General features: G+C 40.7%; 1 protein-coding gene and 1 long non-coding RNA gene across 2 annotated transcripts in view; one reads left to right on the top strand and one right to left on the bottom strand.

Moving 5' to 3' along the window:
• The window catches only part of LOC105461222 (ABC transporter G family member 9), a 30,984-nt gene extending 25,177 nt beyond the window's left edge, over positions 1–5,807 (bottom strand). Inside the window, exons 1-2 of the mRNA XM_011707727.1 lie at positions 5,743–5,807; positions 77–247 (exon numbers count right to left, since the gene is read on the bottom strand). Coding sequence (XP_011706029.1) covers positions 77–247; positions 5,743–5,807 — 236 coding nt within the window. The remainder of the gene's footprint in view (positions 1–76; positions 248–5,742) is intronic.
• Positions 5,808–14,256: 8,449 nt separating this feature from the next.
• On the top strand, positions 14,257–16,845 carry LOC105458260. The gene is made up of 3 exons (XR_975516.1): positions 14,257–14,536; positions 14,702–14,941; positions 16,740–16,845. It is a non-coding gene; the product is annotated as an uncharacterized LOC105458260 (long non-coding RNA).
• Positions 16,846–17,160: the final 315 nt, after the last annotated feature.

Raw genomic sequence — 17,160 nt, 5'->3', positions numbered from 1 at the left:
AGAGAGAGAGAGAGAGAGAGAGAGATTATTTCATTATATCTGTTTTATATTCTTCAGTTTTTGAATGTGTACTTACTGATTTGTGTCAGTGTGATGTTGGTCTGTTAAATCATGTGAGTGCAACGTTTTTATCTCAACGATCTCACCATTTGCTGTATCTGCAGTTTCTCCATCATCTCTATTTAAATCTGTACTTTGAACATCTTTCGTATTATTTTCCGTGTTGCCTTCACTTATATTAGGTACGCTTATTAAATAATTGTTCTTTTAAATAAATTTTGATAAGTTTCTTTTTTGCAATAATGACGACAATGTACGTTAAAGTATTTTTTTTAAGTGTAATGTAACATTCAATTATAGTGTTATCACGACTTTCTCTCTTCTTTGTCTGTTTGCAACTATTTTATATCACGGGCTGTTTAATACTAAATGTGATAAGTAGAAGCTGCTTCTCGACAAGCGTTTGTGAAAAAAAAATCATAAACAAATATAATTAGATTCTTTATTGGAATATAAATATTGTTATATAGTTTAAATTTCCCACATACATATTCTATTAAGTGAGAGGTCGTGTATCGGTCTGCGTATAGTGGGGACAGCGTACTCAGTATACAAATTTTTCAAGTGTGTAGAATAGAGCTGCGCAGAATAGAGAAGTTCTCAAATATTTTCAAGATCTTCCCTAGCCTATAGCCAATCAACAAGCTTGAAAAAATTGTCGTACGACAAATGTAATGGTAACGTAGTACCCTAAGCTCAATTATAAAAATTTAGAAGAGTGTAAGTATAGATATATTATAAAAGTATATGCTACCCGTTCCGACGCCAATTTGATTCCAAATCCTAATAATTGAGTCCTATGGATATGTGGTACTTCATAAATCTAAGGACTTTAGTCACGCGCGACAAACGTCCACCGCGAAAAACCCATCTCGCGGTACGGGGATACGTCATCCGTGACCGCGCGATGACGGTGCGCCGGGGAAATCAGGAAGAAACTAAGCCAAGAACACGCTCGAATCCGCGGTGCACGCGAAAAAAACGGGGGTCGTTGAACAACAGGCTACAGATAATAAATTCCCAGCGTGGCGTCACATCCCGGGTTCGTTGAACCTGCTCGCTCGTTGGTATGTATCCAGAGGGAGGAAAGAGCAGAGAGGGAAGGGGGTGAGAAAGAGCGAGAGACAGAGGGAAAGAGACATTCATTGTCCATTCAAAATTCAGCATATCCTTTTAGAAAGCTACTTTCGGTAACAAATATCCGTGTACGACAGCTATTGAAGAAAGACTTCACATTTATCACTCAGAAAATGTAAGATGTAAAATATATGAAAAATTTTGCATTTTCCAGATTAATAAAATATTTACAAAAATAATTTTTTTCCTAAAATCTTTGAGACGATTTATCCATTATGTTATAATATCAAATTTTCAATTTTAAGTAAAATAATAAAAATTATAAATATATTTAGTATAAAATAAATATACTTTAAAATATATATGTATATGTATATGTAGATTTATAAATAAAAATAACAATTTTTGTTAGGGAAAAATCGATTTCAAGATAGAATGATTCGCATTTATCGCGGCCATTATTCACATATGCAAAATTCACTGTCAATTGACTGCCAATAGCTGCCAATTTAGCTATAATGCGAAAACTTTTTACGTTTGTCCGTTGCTCGGCCACGTGGTTCTCGCCATTATATGTAAAAAAGCGGGAACTGCTAACATCATGCCACGTGCTCGAGCAACGGACAAATGTAAAAAAATTTTTTCGCATTACAGCTAAATTGACAGCTATTAGCAGTCAATTGGCAGTGAATTTTTGTGAATTACGTGCGAGTAATGGCCGTAATGCGCCACGTGATCGAATAACAAATGCGAAAAAGAATCATTACAGGTAGATAATAGAATAACTAAAAAGAATAAAGTTCAATAATAAAGACAATAAACTAAAGCTATTCTACGTACCGGCAGGAACTATTTTCATGTTATTAATTAAAATCGTACACTTTTCTTTCAAGTTATTCAATTTATAATAAACGGTAATTTTCTTTGCTTTGCTGTGCAACGCATGCAATCGAAACGAAAGTTTTGAACTGTGTGAGGAATTTTGTCCTAAAAGACCATGAATAAAGATGCTATCCCTTCTACTTTTACAATTGTAGCATCTTTGGTCTGTCGTCCCTATAGATAAAAAATGTCCAAGTCGAATTTCCCTTTTTAAAATCCCTTTTGGGGACCTTCCCCAACCTTCGGGATTTTTCTGCGACACATCACTAGTAATAACACATGATTCATTTTAGAGATGTGTAACTCAAAGTTTTTTTATGTCAAATCAAATAGAATTTCATTTTTTTTCGAATACTAATCAAATTTGAGTTAAATCTGAATCGAATTTAATTAAGTTGAATTAAATCATTAAAACATAACTTTCAAGAACGTATCCTAAAGAACTGTCTTTTTTTTTGTATAAGCATTGTTTTATTTATTAGAGGGAAATATAATTTTATCAGATTGTCGATATATGATTTAAACCTATTAGATTCGAAACTTCGAATAATTCGGATTCGAATGATCAGAGATTCGAATTCAAATCGAATCAAATAAGATTCGAATAGATTCGCACATCTTTAGTTCATTTAGTAGACATATACGCGACACGCGTATGTAACACGCGTTGTAACGCTATAAGAGAAAAAGGCGTAACTGTCCCCGGACGCGCTCAAGAACATCAAACCGATGATCTCGAGTTCAGGCGATCCGAATCGAGGATGTACAGTGATTTCATAACACCACGTGCAACTCGTCGTCGTTGCATTAGCATATGTTACTTTGCATCTGAATCTGAGAGGGTTGCCGCGAAGCGTGACTGTTCAATCACGCGTGAATGATTGCGCGAATTAATTTCATCATCTCGCCCCACCACCATCAGGAGGTCCCTCAGTTAATTCTAGATTTCGCGCCAAACACGCGCAACACCGCCGCGCGGCGATGTCCTTTTAACCGCTGCGCGCCGCTGTGACGGACGGTTACGCCCCGCCCGTCGCGTTCATTTTCAGACATTTTTATATCTGCTCCCGCTCTCCACCCGGGTGTCAAGTCGGAGTCGCGCGGGGTTAAGTCTCGTTGAAGGAAGTTACGAACGCACGCCAAATTAATCCTACGCGGGTTCGTCGACCCGGCCACGGCGCGTCGGCTTTTTTCGCGCTATCGCGCGCCTTTTCCGCTTTCGCACGCGCGAAACGTGACGCACGCCCGCCGCATTTATTACGGGAGCACTTGACGCGACTGTCGTCTCTCCCGGATTGATGATTAACTTCGAGTGCGCATTACGTGGAGCATGCTTACAAAGGCGTATCCCTATATATATATATTTAGCTCAAAGAATTCTCTGATCCGGACCGAATATAATCGAAACAGTTATATATAATATACGAGAGTATTTTGAATAAAAAGTTTATTGTATAATAAACATGTTGCGATTACAGTTGCCAATAAAGATTGCGTCAGTTGCGACACTTTTTAATTTGATGGGCACTTTTGTTTTAGAACTTACTAATATTATTTACTAATATTTTGCAAATACGAACTACGATTGGTAGTCTCTAGAGGCAGTATAACATTAATCGTGATTCCAATACACCAATCGTATTTGCAAAATATTAGTGAGTTCCGAAACTAACCAAAATAAAAAGTGTCCTCTATGCTGGCGATTGTATAGCTCTTCAAAAAAGCACGTCTCTTATTATTGGAGTCGTCCTTTCCTCCCTAGATTAGAAACATCAATTGTGGTTCGTATTTGACGTGGCTCAAAAAGCAACGTCTCTAGAAACAGTACACCAATCGCAAAGGTAGCGACAGTTTTAATTTTGATGGTTTTGGAACTTACTAATATTTTACAAAATACGAACCACGATTGGTGTACTATCTCTAGGCTAGACCAATCGTATTTGCAAAATATTAGTGAGTTCCAAAACACATCACAATAAAGTGCCGCAAACTTTATGCTGACGACTGTGTATAAGCTCTTCAAAAAAATACGTGTTTTATTGGAGTCGTTGCCCTTTTAAAGTAATCAAATAACGACAAGGCACTTTTGTTTCTGACATCTTTTCCTGTAATTTAAACGTTATTTTATTAGTACAATTTTAAGTTTTTATGTTATCCGAAACTCGTAAAAAATTAGGAGTTCTGAAACTGTTTCCTCGTCGGTGCGCTCCAGCTTATCGTATTCTTTTTGTCATTTTTGCGGTTCATTGTTTCAATGTCAAGTCGAGGTCTCCCGGGTTAAGTCTCGCCGAAGAAAGTTGAATTCGCCAAATTAACCCTATGCCTGAGTTCGTTGAACCGATGCGGAGATACGTAATTGATAACTGGATCCCGTATCTCCCACGATCGCTCCCTGTGAGTAGAAGGCACCCTCGCAGAATACGTAATCGGTGATATTTATCGTGAGGTTATTTCTGAATAATCAAAACCGTGGTTGGGTAACGAGGATCTCGGTTTTGCAAGGATAACTTTCTAACACTTTCGCCAAAAATCTCGGAGTTGAAACTTCAAAAACATTAAAACTTCACAAATCTTTGACGTATAAATATCTATTTATATCTATTTTAATTATTTTCATCCAGAGAATAATAAGGATGTCAATTGTGCTAATAAGAAAAGAAATTGGAACACAAACGCGAATCTTTAGTATCTAATATTTTATTTGGTACCTTAATGCACCAAAACAAGAATTCGATGTCATAATATATTTTTAAATAAGCTGTTTAAAATTTTGATTAAGTTTCTACAATCGATTCCTACTCTCCGCAACAACTTTGCCAATTGTAAAATATTTCACTTTTTTCATATGTCATACAGGTAATTCTCTAAATATCTTGCTTCAGTTACGAATTTAATCTCTCCAGATAGCCACGCTTTACTGTAAATTTTATCTCGGAAACTCAATTAAACCCATGGTTAGGGCTGACTTTGTTTTAAATCATCTCATTGTACGAGTTCGGAGACTCGAAGAAACCGGCGCGGAAGAAAGTTCATCAACTCGATGGCGAACGACACAATGTGGTGTAAATCAGATCGGAGAAAGTCGTAACCTCAATTAATTAACCCCGGCGACACGGCAGTGACTCGTTCGCAGAGTTCATTGAACCTCGGGCAGGCGGTCGAGCACGTCGAAGGGCGACTCACCTGATAAGGTCGCTAGACAAACCAGCGCGAGCCGATTGACGCGTGCAAAAGTACACGGGATTAATCCGGACTACCTGCAACCGTCGTAAACCGGAGACTAGATAAGGTCGCTTGACAGCGGCTGCAGGGACGATCGATCGATGATCGTCCCATCGCAACCGGAGCTAAGATTATCCTCGAAGGATAATCCGATGCGAAGAGGAATGTCTTGTTCCCGGCGGCGTATAGAGCGGAGTATATTCGCGGCCTGCGTCCTGAGAGAGATATCTCAGAGTTTAGGACGGGATCGCGACATTGACAATATTTTCAAGACGGGGAGGGCGGGGGGAGAGGGGGAAATATACTCTCTTACGACGCGCGCGCGAGTAGAGAATGACGCAAGCCTTCGAGAGCTGCGCGGAGCCCGCCTCCTTCTTTTACATGAAAAGCGTCTAAAGAACCGCGCGCACGGCGCGCGAGCTATCTCTGCGACTATCTCGGCCGGAAAGTGGGACGGCACGGTATGTCCATGTCCAGCTCTTCTCACGAAGGTTTTATCACCTCGCTATCGCCCATAGTCTGCAATAACCGCCGTAGTAGAAAGTATGGGTGCCTGCAGTGGTCATAGCTCGGCAGCTCTCGCGATCAGATAAAATTGTACGATTGTATGCAGATCCGCGTGTATATGGTCCACCGTGCGCACTTCGCAATTTTTACGTCTCGCTTTACCTCTCTTCGAGACTATTCCGCGCGGAAATGCCGCGCTGGCACGCGGCTGCGTGCGCGAGAACTTTTGCAACGAAACTTTTACCTCGCACGGCTCGCGCGACATCCGCGTAATCGAGGATATTGCGCATTGCTCCTCCGAACTTTCTTAAATTCCGAGCTTGTATTCCTGCAACACAGATCCTTCCGTCTATAATATTTATTACATCATAATGCACGAAAAGTTCTCAGAAACACTCGCTGCAGAGAATATAATATACACAAATTTACCGGTAAAAAAAATAAGTTTAATTTCATTTCCCTGCATTTTTTTTTTAATTTTATTTTAGTTCGATTTTAATAACGTTTTATCGAGAAAAATCAAACACGAGTTGCCGTTTCCAAATCGAGAAACCCGATACGTGTCATAAACCAGAACGTTTTGAACCCTGTCGCTCGCGAATCCATTTTTACAGTTACGTACGGAAATATTCAATTTCACACTACTGCGGCGTGTGTCGTGTTACCGACGAATTTGACAAACAAAGTTCAAAGGACGGGTTCAGTTTATTTCGAATATTTTAAGCAACCGTTAAGTAAACAAGTAAAAAGAGTGAATCTTGATGAAATTTAATCAACGTATATATGTCTGTTGATCGTTCATCTCTTTTTTTCATCGCTCGGCTTTATAGCGTTTCCAACTCAAGCGTTGTTTTTTTTACGGCTGCAACTGAATTTTATTTGAACGAAGTGAACAATTTTTCTCGTTTTCGACGCGTTAACCGAGTTTGACTGAACGTCCAGATCGAACGAGTTGTGTGTACATACGTTGTGTGAGTACCGAGGCACACAGCCTCGTTTTCGTTTAGTCGCGCGAAACGAAACGAAACGGGTTTTCTGCGGTGCTGCTCGTTGTCCGCGAGATTCTCTTGTAAGACAGCTCGTTGGCAGTGAAGAAATCTCGTGCGATCAGGATAGTTAAGTTATGAAGAAAATTTTCGCTCTTTATTGCAGAGATTCCTTTTCTCTATTGCGATAGTGATTTTTCTTTTTTTTTGTGCGGAAGAAAGGAATTAGTTGCTCTCATTGTCAGTAAAGAATTTATATTCTGCACATGCTGATCGATCCAATGAATTCGCATTATTCTTCGACTCTTACATATAAACTTCAATTAAAGAATGTATCTGAGAAGAAGAAAAAAAAGGGATACCCAACTCGCTTAGTTTATCGCAAGTCATACATTTGTATAAATTAATTAATTTATTGTTTGTGATACAAATGTGCATTCAGTCTCAAATTTAGGATATTAGTTGAGAATCAAGATTTCAAATTCGTCGAGTTCACAATCGGAAATCAAGAATTTTCTACGGGTTTTTCGGTGTCTACATGCCGAAACGTGAACGCAAAATCGCACATTCGTATCGCGATTCGGATGCCGGATGATGCTGAGATTCGCGACGGAACGAATTTTTCTCGTCGCGACTCGACGACCGAATAACGATCGCCGACGCGAACGTTGCCGCAATGACGCGCAACAGTGGACAACGGTGCAACGCGCACCGAGGCGCGACGCCGGTGCGTATCGCGGTTCGTGCCCGCGGCACGGCTACGTGCCGAGCATGAAGGAGAGTAAACGCAATAACTGTATCTCTGGTCCAGGGGGTCACTGTTCCACGGCTGCACACGCCCGGCCGTACCTCGTCGTTCTTACACACGGCTTCCACCGTGTGCAGAGGCGGCTCTAGAGCCGATGGTGCCCCGAGCGAGACGGAATCTCGCATCCCGCATGCAATTGCATATACGGACGTGTTATATTCGTGTATCGTTTATGCGGAAGACTTTGCGTCCTCCTAGGACAGTGCACCGATCCTTATGCGCGCGAGATGATTTTATTAGAACACATATGCATGTATACGAAATGATCAACCAAGGCGCTTTCTTTCGATTGTAGTTATGTTCTATATTATTTAGATAGATATATTATGTTCATAGTATTTACGTTTTATATCATATAGAAAACGTGAAGTATCATGTAATAAATAATCAATATTTTCACATTACTAACTTAGGTTTGATATATTCGTGATATATGCAATTAACATAATTTAATTACTCCATATATTAAATATGTAAATAATGTAAACATAATTTATATATACATAGAAACATACATAATTTAAAAGCCTTTGAACGAGGCTTTAAAAGCCCACTCACATACATAATTTATTTATTACTTATTTTAGTAAATAAAAAAATGATTTAGTGTTAGGATTAAATAATTTTTAATTTTGATTTCGAGACATGACATCACTATTGCGAAAACGTAAACATGCCTACGCGGAAAACACGAGTGGAAAAGTTGACCGAGCGCTCCATATCCATCTAATTCACGTTCTAATTCGAGAAAAACCTGTTGACCGTTTACTATCTGCAAGGAAAAAAAAAAGGATATAATTGACGGTATCTGCATACGATTGCAACGCTATACGCCCAACGAATCGAAATGTCAAACCGTCGCGGTAGCTTGAATTCGTTTCGTTTGGTAAGCGGATTAAATATTCCTCGCGAGAAACGACGATGACGCACCACCGAGCACCGTAAGCGCTGCCTACAATGCGCCCACGCTCCTCAAACCCACATATTTATGTGAAAAAAAATCGATTTCCCGGTAGATCAGCGCGGAGACCACTTTGGCGCAGGTAGCCGTTGCAGGGATCAAATATCCCCTGTATTTTCATACAGGAATCGGAGTTAACGAAATGTCCAACTGTCAACTAACGGCTCTCTTGCTCCCTTTCCTCTCTCTCTCTCTCTCTCTCTCTCTCTCTCTCTCTCTCTCTCTCTCTTGCATACACACCCTCTTCTTTCTCTCTAACAAACGATTTCTGTTCTCGTTATCCAATAACATTAATGAAACGAAAAGTTATCGCAGTTGAAACGAAAATATATCGCATAGTTTAGTAATAACATCATTTCGATAGTAATGCTAATGAATACAGCGGTACATTATCGGATTGTCATTTTAAATAAATTATAGGAAAACGCATAGAAGGTGGAAAGTTTACGAGAAAACGCATTCACCACGGAGTAAAAATAAAAGGAGAATTATATAGTATCTGTAAAATATCGTATCGCGGACGAGTAAATCGCATAATCAAATAAATTACTATTTACTTTGTTATTACTAATATGTTATTATTATACAGTCATTGAAGGCAAGTCATTGCACTCCTCTAGCGGTTTCCAATATCTCTACCTCTTTTGTAAAATAAGTCACGTTTAATACGCCGCGAAGAAAACATTGCATGGTCTTTTTTTTAAATACGATTAAACGGCAAGATTAAAACTACGCGACCCTCTAACTTTTTTTTAACTACAAACCCTCTCAACACGTTGCAGATAAGGAAAGAAAGTTTTCTTTCCCAGTACCTATTCCTTCAGAAATGAAAGATTCGCCGGATATTATACCGCTCACAAAGATGCCTGGCGTTCTCCGGCAATTATCTAAAATTTATCAAATCGTCGGCGGACACGCGATCGATCCGGAAGAAACTGTCTACTGGAGTTCCGGGAGGTCATATCGTTTCCGGTTGACGAGGTCGTTAGAAGTGCATCTGCCAGAAACTAATTGAAGATCGAAGAGTGTGTACTCGTGAGGAAGAAAAAGAGAGAGAGAAGAAGAGAGAAAAGGAGGGGGGGGAGGAGAGAGAGAGAGAGAGAGAGAGAGTAAGTGAGTGAGAGAAAAGTGAAGATGAAAAGGAAAGAATTGTCGGAGTACTCGCAACGAGAGGGAAGACAAAAGAGAAGTCTAGGCGGAGAGGAGGGAGCGAAAGAGCCCCGGAGAAGTCGTCGCCGTCGTCGCAAGGAGGGAGCGAGAGGGAAAAAAAAAGGAGGAGAATGAGGATGATGCGGAGGAAGGAGAGAGATAGCGCGCGTTGCCAAGAATATCCAAGGGCCGATGACCTGTGACACAGTCGTATATATACTTAATATGATCGCTCAACGTCTAACTTGTGCATAGATATGCCGGTGTTGCGTACGTGCATATTTATGTGTTTACGCGGATGTGTGTGCGTGCGTGTGTTGCGTATGCAAAATCACGAACTATCGTTCGGCAATTAATCGTCTCCTCGCAACTGTTGTTGCGTACATACTTTCGCGTCCGTATACAAGATATAATTATTGTTATTCGTCTCTCTTTCTCGAGGTATTCAAAAACGTCACGAAATTATCCGAGTGCATGTATAAGAAGACACATATTCAATGTATCACATACCCCTTGAAGAAACTTCAGATGATCGAGAATAACTGACAATATCGAATTTTTTAAATTTTGTTTTAAATTTTGTTCAAGATTTTGAGCTGCTAAATGTTGACATATATATATATATATATATATATATATATATATAAATGAAAAAATTCACGTTCTCGATTTTATTTGCATATCAAATAAAACGAGGTATCAAAAAATACAATTATGAAAAGTACCATTATATATATTCCTATTTTTAAATATAAAAGAGCGATTTGAAAACAATTGCTTCTCTTTGTTTCAAAAAATTTAATACGTGTACGAATTTTTACTGTTTTGTACATATATGCATTAATATAAAAAAAATCTTTTGCACGAGTTGCAATAAAAAATATAATAAAGATAGATAAAAATAATACATCGAGAGGAAGAAATTTCCATTTTGCGGTGTTGATTGCAAGAATGGGTTTTTTTTGTAATATTTATATTTAAAAAAAGTTATATGCTGCATTTTACATTTGACAGAGATGTTTTTAAAAATATTTCGAATATAATTTCTTATATTACGAGTAGCAGGAAAATTCAAACACATCGGAAGGTATCGCAGACTTATCAATCCTGGATAAACTTGGAGGTCTGCTCGTAGTCCCAAACATGCAATGTAAAAGAATAAAAATACGTCTTGGGAAAGGAAAAGTTAAATCTTAAACAGCACTTTTGTGTTGTCTGAAAAATGTCTTGAGATGATATTTATCTTCATGTAACACACTTCTTCCCTTCGCCAAAATGAAACGCTCTTCATTCTCCGTATACATTTTTAATAAAAATACAACCAGGGAGAAGAAAACTATACGAGGTTTGCGATTATCGTTCGTTTTCAATACGTCCGCTCCCGCTTTATAATTTCCCTTTAAACACAGGTTGCAAAACCCCTCGCGTAGGTATCTTACGCTTTTGTTACATTCTATGGAGTCGCGTGACACTCGCGAGCAATGCGATCGCTCCTCGAAGATTCAATTAACCATTGTGTGCGGCAAGCATCGTCGAGTCAGCTCGACAGATCGCCGCGGCGCGGCGTCTCGGCGTCGGCGTCGTGCGTGTTCGCGCCGAGAGCCGCTGCCGCGCGGGTCGTCGCACGGAAAGTCGATCGGTCTCCTCGGCGGGGGACGGTTTCACCGCACGGTGAAAAATTCTCCTTCTCTCTCTCTCTCTCTCCTTTCCCGCCCCCTCTTCTCTTTCTTTATTCGTCACGAAAGCTCTCTCTCTCTCTTTCTCTTTCTCTTTCTCTCCGTCTCTCCTTCGAGTCCCCTTTTCGAGTTGACTCAACCGCATTCGTCCGCCTGTGCGCGGTCCTCTTCCACTCGCCGTTGCCTCTGTGGTCCTTCTGGAAGCGGGGATTGTTGAGTGAACAGCCGCATCCTCTCCTGTACGGCCGCCGTAAATCGCGCGCGCACGTGAAGTACTAAAAGATCCTCGTAACGGTATTTAACCCCTAACCGTAATATACGGCGCCGCAACGGCGCTCGATCATTTTCGGTGGCTCCGTTCTGCTTTTTCTTCCTCCTCGCACGTACGTCGGCCGCGTGCGCGCGCGAGCGCGCGTCGGGAACTCTCGTATTACGACCTTAATTAAATGCACTTAAGTCCGGAGCGCTTTACGTGTCACTCGCTTCGGGAAACCCGTTTTCATTGAAACGGGACGATCCTCCTTGCCGCGAGCACAATTGTGATGGAGTGCGACCCATTGGCGAAGTGTAACAATCGAGATATATATCTCCGACGTCTGGAAAGATAAATATTGACCCGGAAAATCTCTGGCGCTGAAAGCGGCTGAGCCGATCATTCAACTGTTAAGAAATCACACGCGGAATGAAGAACATAAGATAAACACGGTATCCTTCCACAAATATCACCGGTTCATACTTAATAAAAGCGCTTTTATAATATCGCTCCTTATATTGACACTCTGTCGCAATAGTAATAGTATATACATATAATCCAGCTTGGTTATATTTAAACCTCCGAGTCAGTTTATACCTGAAAAGAATGAAAGCCGCTAATTCTCAATACTTCTGTCAAGTATCTTCCCGATAATAATTGATCAAAAGGAAACGGATGGCTAAAAAGCCGGACCTAAAGTCGTGCTGACGGCGGCTAAAATATGCAACGCGTTTCAGATTTTTCCAATTATTTCAGTTTCTAATTTTTCTCAGTTCGGTTTCTAATATTTATGAGTGAAAGCTGAGAGGCTCGCGGGGCACGAGACACCTCGCATATACGCGCGGCGTCTAGGAATTGATTTCGGCTTGCCCAATGCTTTCTCGCGATAGGGCCGCCCGCCGCGCCGAAGCGCGAACGGCAAAAGGGAATTCGAAAACGGTACCGTTCCCATTCAGGCCGACGCGACGAGAGACCCCGTCGGACGTTACCCGTGCAAACACGTATGTACGCGCACGCGTACACCGCGTGCATGTACGCGCGCCTTGCCGCGAGCGCGCGCGCGCGGTTGTTTTCCAACGTGCCGTTGACCTCGTGCCGCATATGTATACATATACAGGGTGTTTGGTGAACCGTCGCACAAACGGAAATTAGGCGAACTCTCTTCGCCCGAACGGCGCGCGCGGAGTGAGACAGCGCAAATATTTCCCTTTCGTTGCAAACATTTCCTCTTCGGCTTACGAGAGTCTTAGAGCTGTCTGCGATTTGACGTTCGTGCCGTCGACACGGAAATTGCGCATTTTCTTCGAATCCGAGGCAGGCAAGGAAAAAACTGAGCGGACTAACGAAGAGGAAGAGAGCGTTCGAGCGAGTTGCGTAAGACTCGGATTTTAAAGGGAACTTCGCGAACTACGAATCGCGGGACTTGTGCGGATAGCTGATGAAACATCGTTTGTCAAGCGATTTCATTTTACGGAAAAATTTCGATTTGCATCCTAATGCCTTAACGATACTTATCGTTGGACATCGGAAAGTGATCGTCGTTTTTGAAAGCTCGATCCGGAAGCGTCGACGCAGAGATTCGCAGACGTAGTCCGTGATGGTGGATTGGACCCCGCGCGCGACACACCCTGTATACAAACGGTGCATACACGTTACTTCCTCGTCGATCGCGCGCGTCGATCGAGAAAACGGACCCCTCCGACGAGCGCTATCGCGCCGCATGCGGCGATCGACCGAGCGTGCGGGCTGATAAAAAGCTCCGCTGTAACTGTGGGTGGCACCGCGCGATATCGCGCCTTTGATTTCACACCACCGACTTCGCGATTTTCACGTGCCACTTGCAAGCATCATTATAGCGACCACAAGCGTCTCGAGCATCCCTGCCATAGTGATTTTCAGAATTCTCAATTTTCAGAGAAATTGCAGTTCTTGTCGTAGCGTATCGAGCGAAAATAAGATAAAGATTATAATACAACGTGCGCTTTTGATAAAGGTATGGATGAATGTGTAGGTTAAGAGAGACGTGTGAGTTATGAGATTCTTACCAAGTCTCTTCTTGGCATGAAGCTGAAAAAATAAATTATTCTACAACGTGAGCTTTTTTAGAGCATAACCTAAACAATCGTTGTTGAGAACTGTAATATTATTTATGTTTCTGTCACTTTACGTATAGTGATGGACAGAACGGTAGCAACACTTTTTTTTAATGAATATTGGAACGTACTAATATTTTGCAAATGCAACTCACGATTAATGTACTCATGTCTCTGGACTAAATCGTGGTTTATATTTGCAAAATATTAATGCGTTCCAAAATTTATAAAAAAGTGTTGCAATCGTTCTGTCCACATGAAATAATGTTGTACTTAGTTCGCTGAGATTCCCAATTGTGGATTATGTCATAATTTTATAAATATGATATACGCAACACAATTGAATATCTTATACTTGTTTCAACATCATTACATAGATTTTCATGCGAGAACTATTCTTTATTTTATCTTCTATTGTATTTTAAAAAAAGCTTAATTAAATGAAAGATAGCTAGTAATTAATTAATAGTAAGTATTACAAACTAATTAACAAATTATTATAAATTATAGAGTTAGAGGAAATAATTTAGAGGAAGTAATAATTTCATATTCATATGTATACATATATAATCTTTTGTTTTTGATAACCTCGCGCATAATCTTGACATTTAAATAAATACAATTTAGAAGAATTTAATTAGTCACTATCAACGGACTTTTCCATGATGTCATCAAAGCTGACTTTTGTACTGGTCGAATAAGATAAAAATTAGGCCAATACGCTTCGTGGAATATGAATAGAAATGGATAGCACCATCAAGCAATGAGATGGGATTTATACGCATATTTACTGTCATAAAGTGGCAAAGGTGCACGAACACATAATGAAAAGATCCGACAAAGAAAATTCAGTGGAATCCAAGTACTGAGTAATTCTGTTTAACTTCACGCATATAATACCAAAAATTGCAACGAGCATTAATATACTGGACGTTGCACTCTTACAAGCCACTGACAAATAGTTTTACGAATTAAGCTGTGAAATGCAAATGAATGATATTCAATCGTGCCCCTCCCGCGTTTTCAGCGAACTTTAGTTCAACAGAATCTCAATTTGTCCTAATTACCAAACACGCTGGAAGTTGGAAATTCATGGGAAGGATAGCAGCGCGCTTATATACACATAAATTTCATCAAGAAGCGGCGGCAGCTCGCGAACGGATCTCTATCGAGATGAGTCAGAAATCGACGGGACGAAAGTAGACAGCTGTAGTTCTCGTTCGTCGGGCATTGGCGACCCGAATTTCCCCCGATGTTTTTCCTCCGTGTATATATATATTTCTCTATACTTATCTAGAAATCGAATATTTTTATCGGAGGTACCATTCTGCGGAGAAAAGAATGCGGCGGCCCGGCCGAGATAGCGGCCGAGTTAAAGACTTCCCAGACGGAGGAGAGTATCGATTAGCACTCGGTAGAGATTATGCATTAGGGAGAATCGCGGAGAAAATATCTGCGCGCGTGAAAGTTCGTTCCTAATCTCCCGATGCGCTCGCGGGATGCACTTTTTAAAGAGACGCGCGCGCGCGCGCGCTGGCGGCTTTCTACCGGTTTCCTTTAAGGCCACGGTGAGGAAATGAAAAGAAAATGCATATTCGCGCGCGCGGATGCGCGCGACGTGAAATATTTTATGAACGACCAGTCAACGCGACACCGGGCTGTACAATTTCCTTCTTTTTCTCTCTCTCTCTCTCTCTCTCTCTCTCTTTTAACTTTGTTCACGCTCTCTTCTGGATGCACGTTCACGTAAGCCACGCTTAGGCCAGACGCTGGTATTGAATTGGAAATATATGTAAAAATGGAATGTCGTTCGTTTTCAAGTGTCAAGATGCGTGTTTTTAAACCGAAGGAAGTAGACGGACACAGGGACATTTCTTTGGCAGAACGTTTGAGTTGTTTAATCGACATCGAGATTGTTATTGAATATATACGTATAAAAATATATAGTTATCATTTTCTTAGGAACAAAAACACGATACACACGGAATATCTTTCAAACTTCGTTTATGTAAATTACTACTTTCTTGAACGTCTTTTTACGTGAGCGCACTGTATTAGTATAATTAGCATGTATCCTCTGGTTTGACAAGCTTAGTTATTAATATCTATTTACAGCTCCAACAGCTGAGGTATACTTTATAAATACGGATTCATCTTCGCCAAACGTAAACGATTACTTGCGTCTGGTATATTTCCGAATGTCGTGCGCGAGATTAGGCGGACAACATCGATAAATTTTCTTTCTTTTTGAGAAATTTCAATAATAAGAAATCTCTCGCGCTTCGAATCAGGATGATTCCATATCCCATTTAGCGGTAAATCCGCGGATTAAGAGCAATTTCGCAGCTCGCACGGCACACGCAGCGTGTATCGGGCGTCCTGCATAATTGTGGTATTTCCACGGATTCGTATACGTTCGCGTTATACTGCAGCGCGCGAACGCGTTCACGCCGATCGCCTGAAACTAAAACGCGCGTCATCCAAGAATACACCATATTCGCGCGGCACTCACGCACGTACGCACGCACGCACGGGACGTACGGGCACGCGAGAATTCTATCTTGGACGAGGAGTTCAATGACTACCCTGTTTCGAAACTTAATAGCTCGTGTCGAGATGACGGCGCGGCGGAGGAGAGCGGAAGATCGCCACGCGCGATTGACTTGGCGAAACTGACCCAATTCTTCTCGTTAATCGTCTTGTTTAATTCTCTAACGCGAGGCGAATTATGGGACGCGCGCAGATCGCCTCGCGATCGCTTAACGATCGGCGCTAGACAACTCGTAGCGGTGACGTGACATTCAGACGATGACATCCAGATGAATAATCGTCAAGAAATATAAGTGAGAACTCGTGCTTGATAAAGTGATAGTAACTCGTGTAGAAAAATAAAAGAAGATAGTAATGAGACGTGTACGTGTAGTACGGGCATGTGTAGTAGAGATTAATGTTAGATTAATATAAATTGATGATGCATATATATATATATATATATATATATACACATATGTACGTAATATTTTTTCATACAATATTGTTAATTTAAAAACGTAAATTGTTTATAGATATTAGATAGATAAAATGGCGTCGCGCCGCTACCGCATCGCTTGATCAGATGTGTGACAAAACGTTTTGTTTCTCTTCTAAAATGAAATAAAGTAAGTACTTAAATCCTCATTTGTAAGATAATTTCATATCCAATTTGCTTTAGATTATAAAGCAAATAGAATCTAGCTTATTATTTGCTGCAGAAACAGTTGAAACTATCTGGCACGGCTAATAATAACATGAATATTATTTTGAAAAATATACGGAAGATTATTTTACGACATATCATTTCTCAGGACCAGGATCCGGGGATTTATTAAGCAAAAAGAAAAATACGTGTATTATACAGCCATCGTCAGAAAGAGTACGTGTCAGAGAAGAGCGATACGATCGGCACACTTACGCGCGTTGCGAGATATCGTCTCGCGAGAGATGCGC

The sequence above is a fragment of the Wasmannia auropunctata genome, unplaced genomic scaffold, assembly GCF_000956235.1.
Source record: "Wasmannia auropunctata unplaced genomic scaffold, wasmannia.A_1.0 LD336101.1, whole genome shotgun sequence".
Classification (NCBI taxonomy): domain Eukaryota; kingdom Metazoa; phylum Arthropoda; class Insecta; order Hymenoptera; family Formicidae; genus Wasmannia; species Wasmannia auropunctata.
Note: the sequence above shows the minus strand (reverse complement) of the source record. Positions and strands in the feature narration are given on the sequence as shown.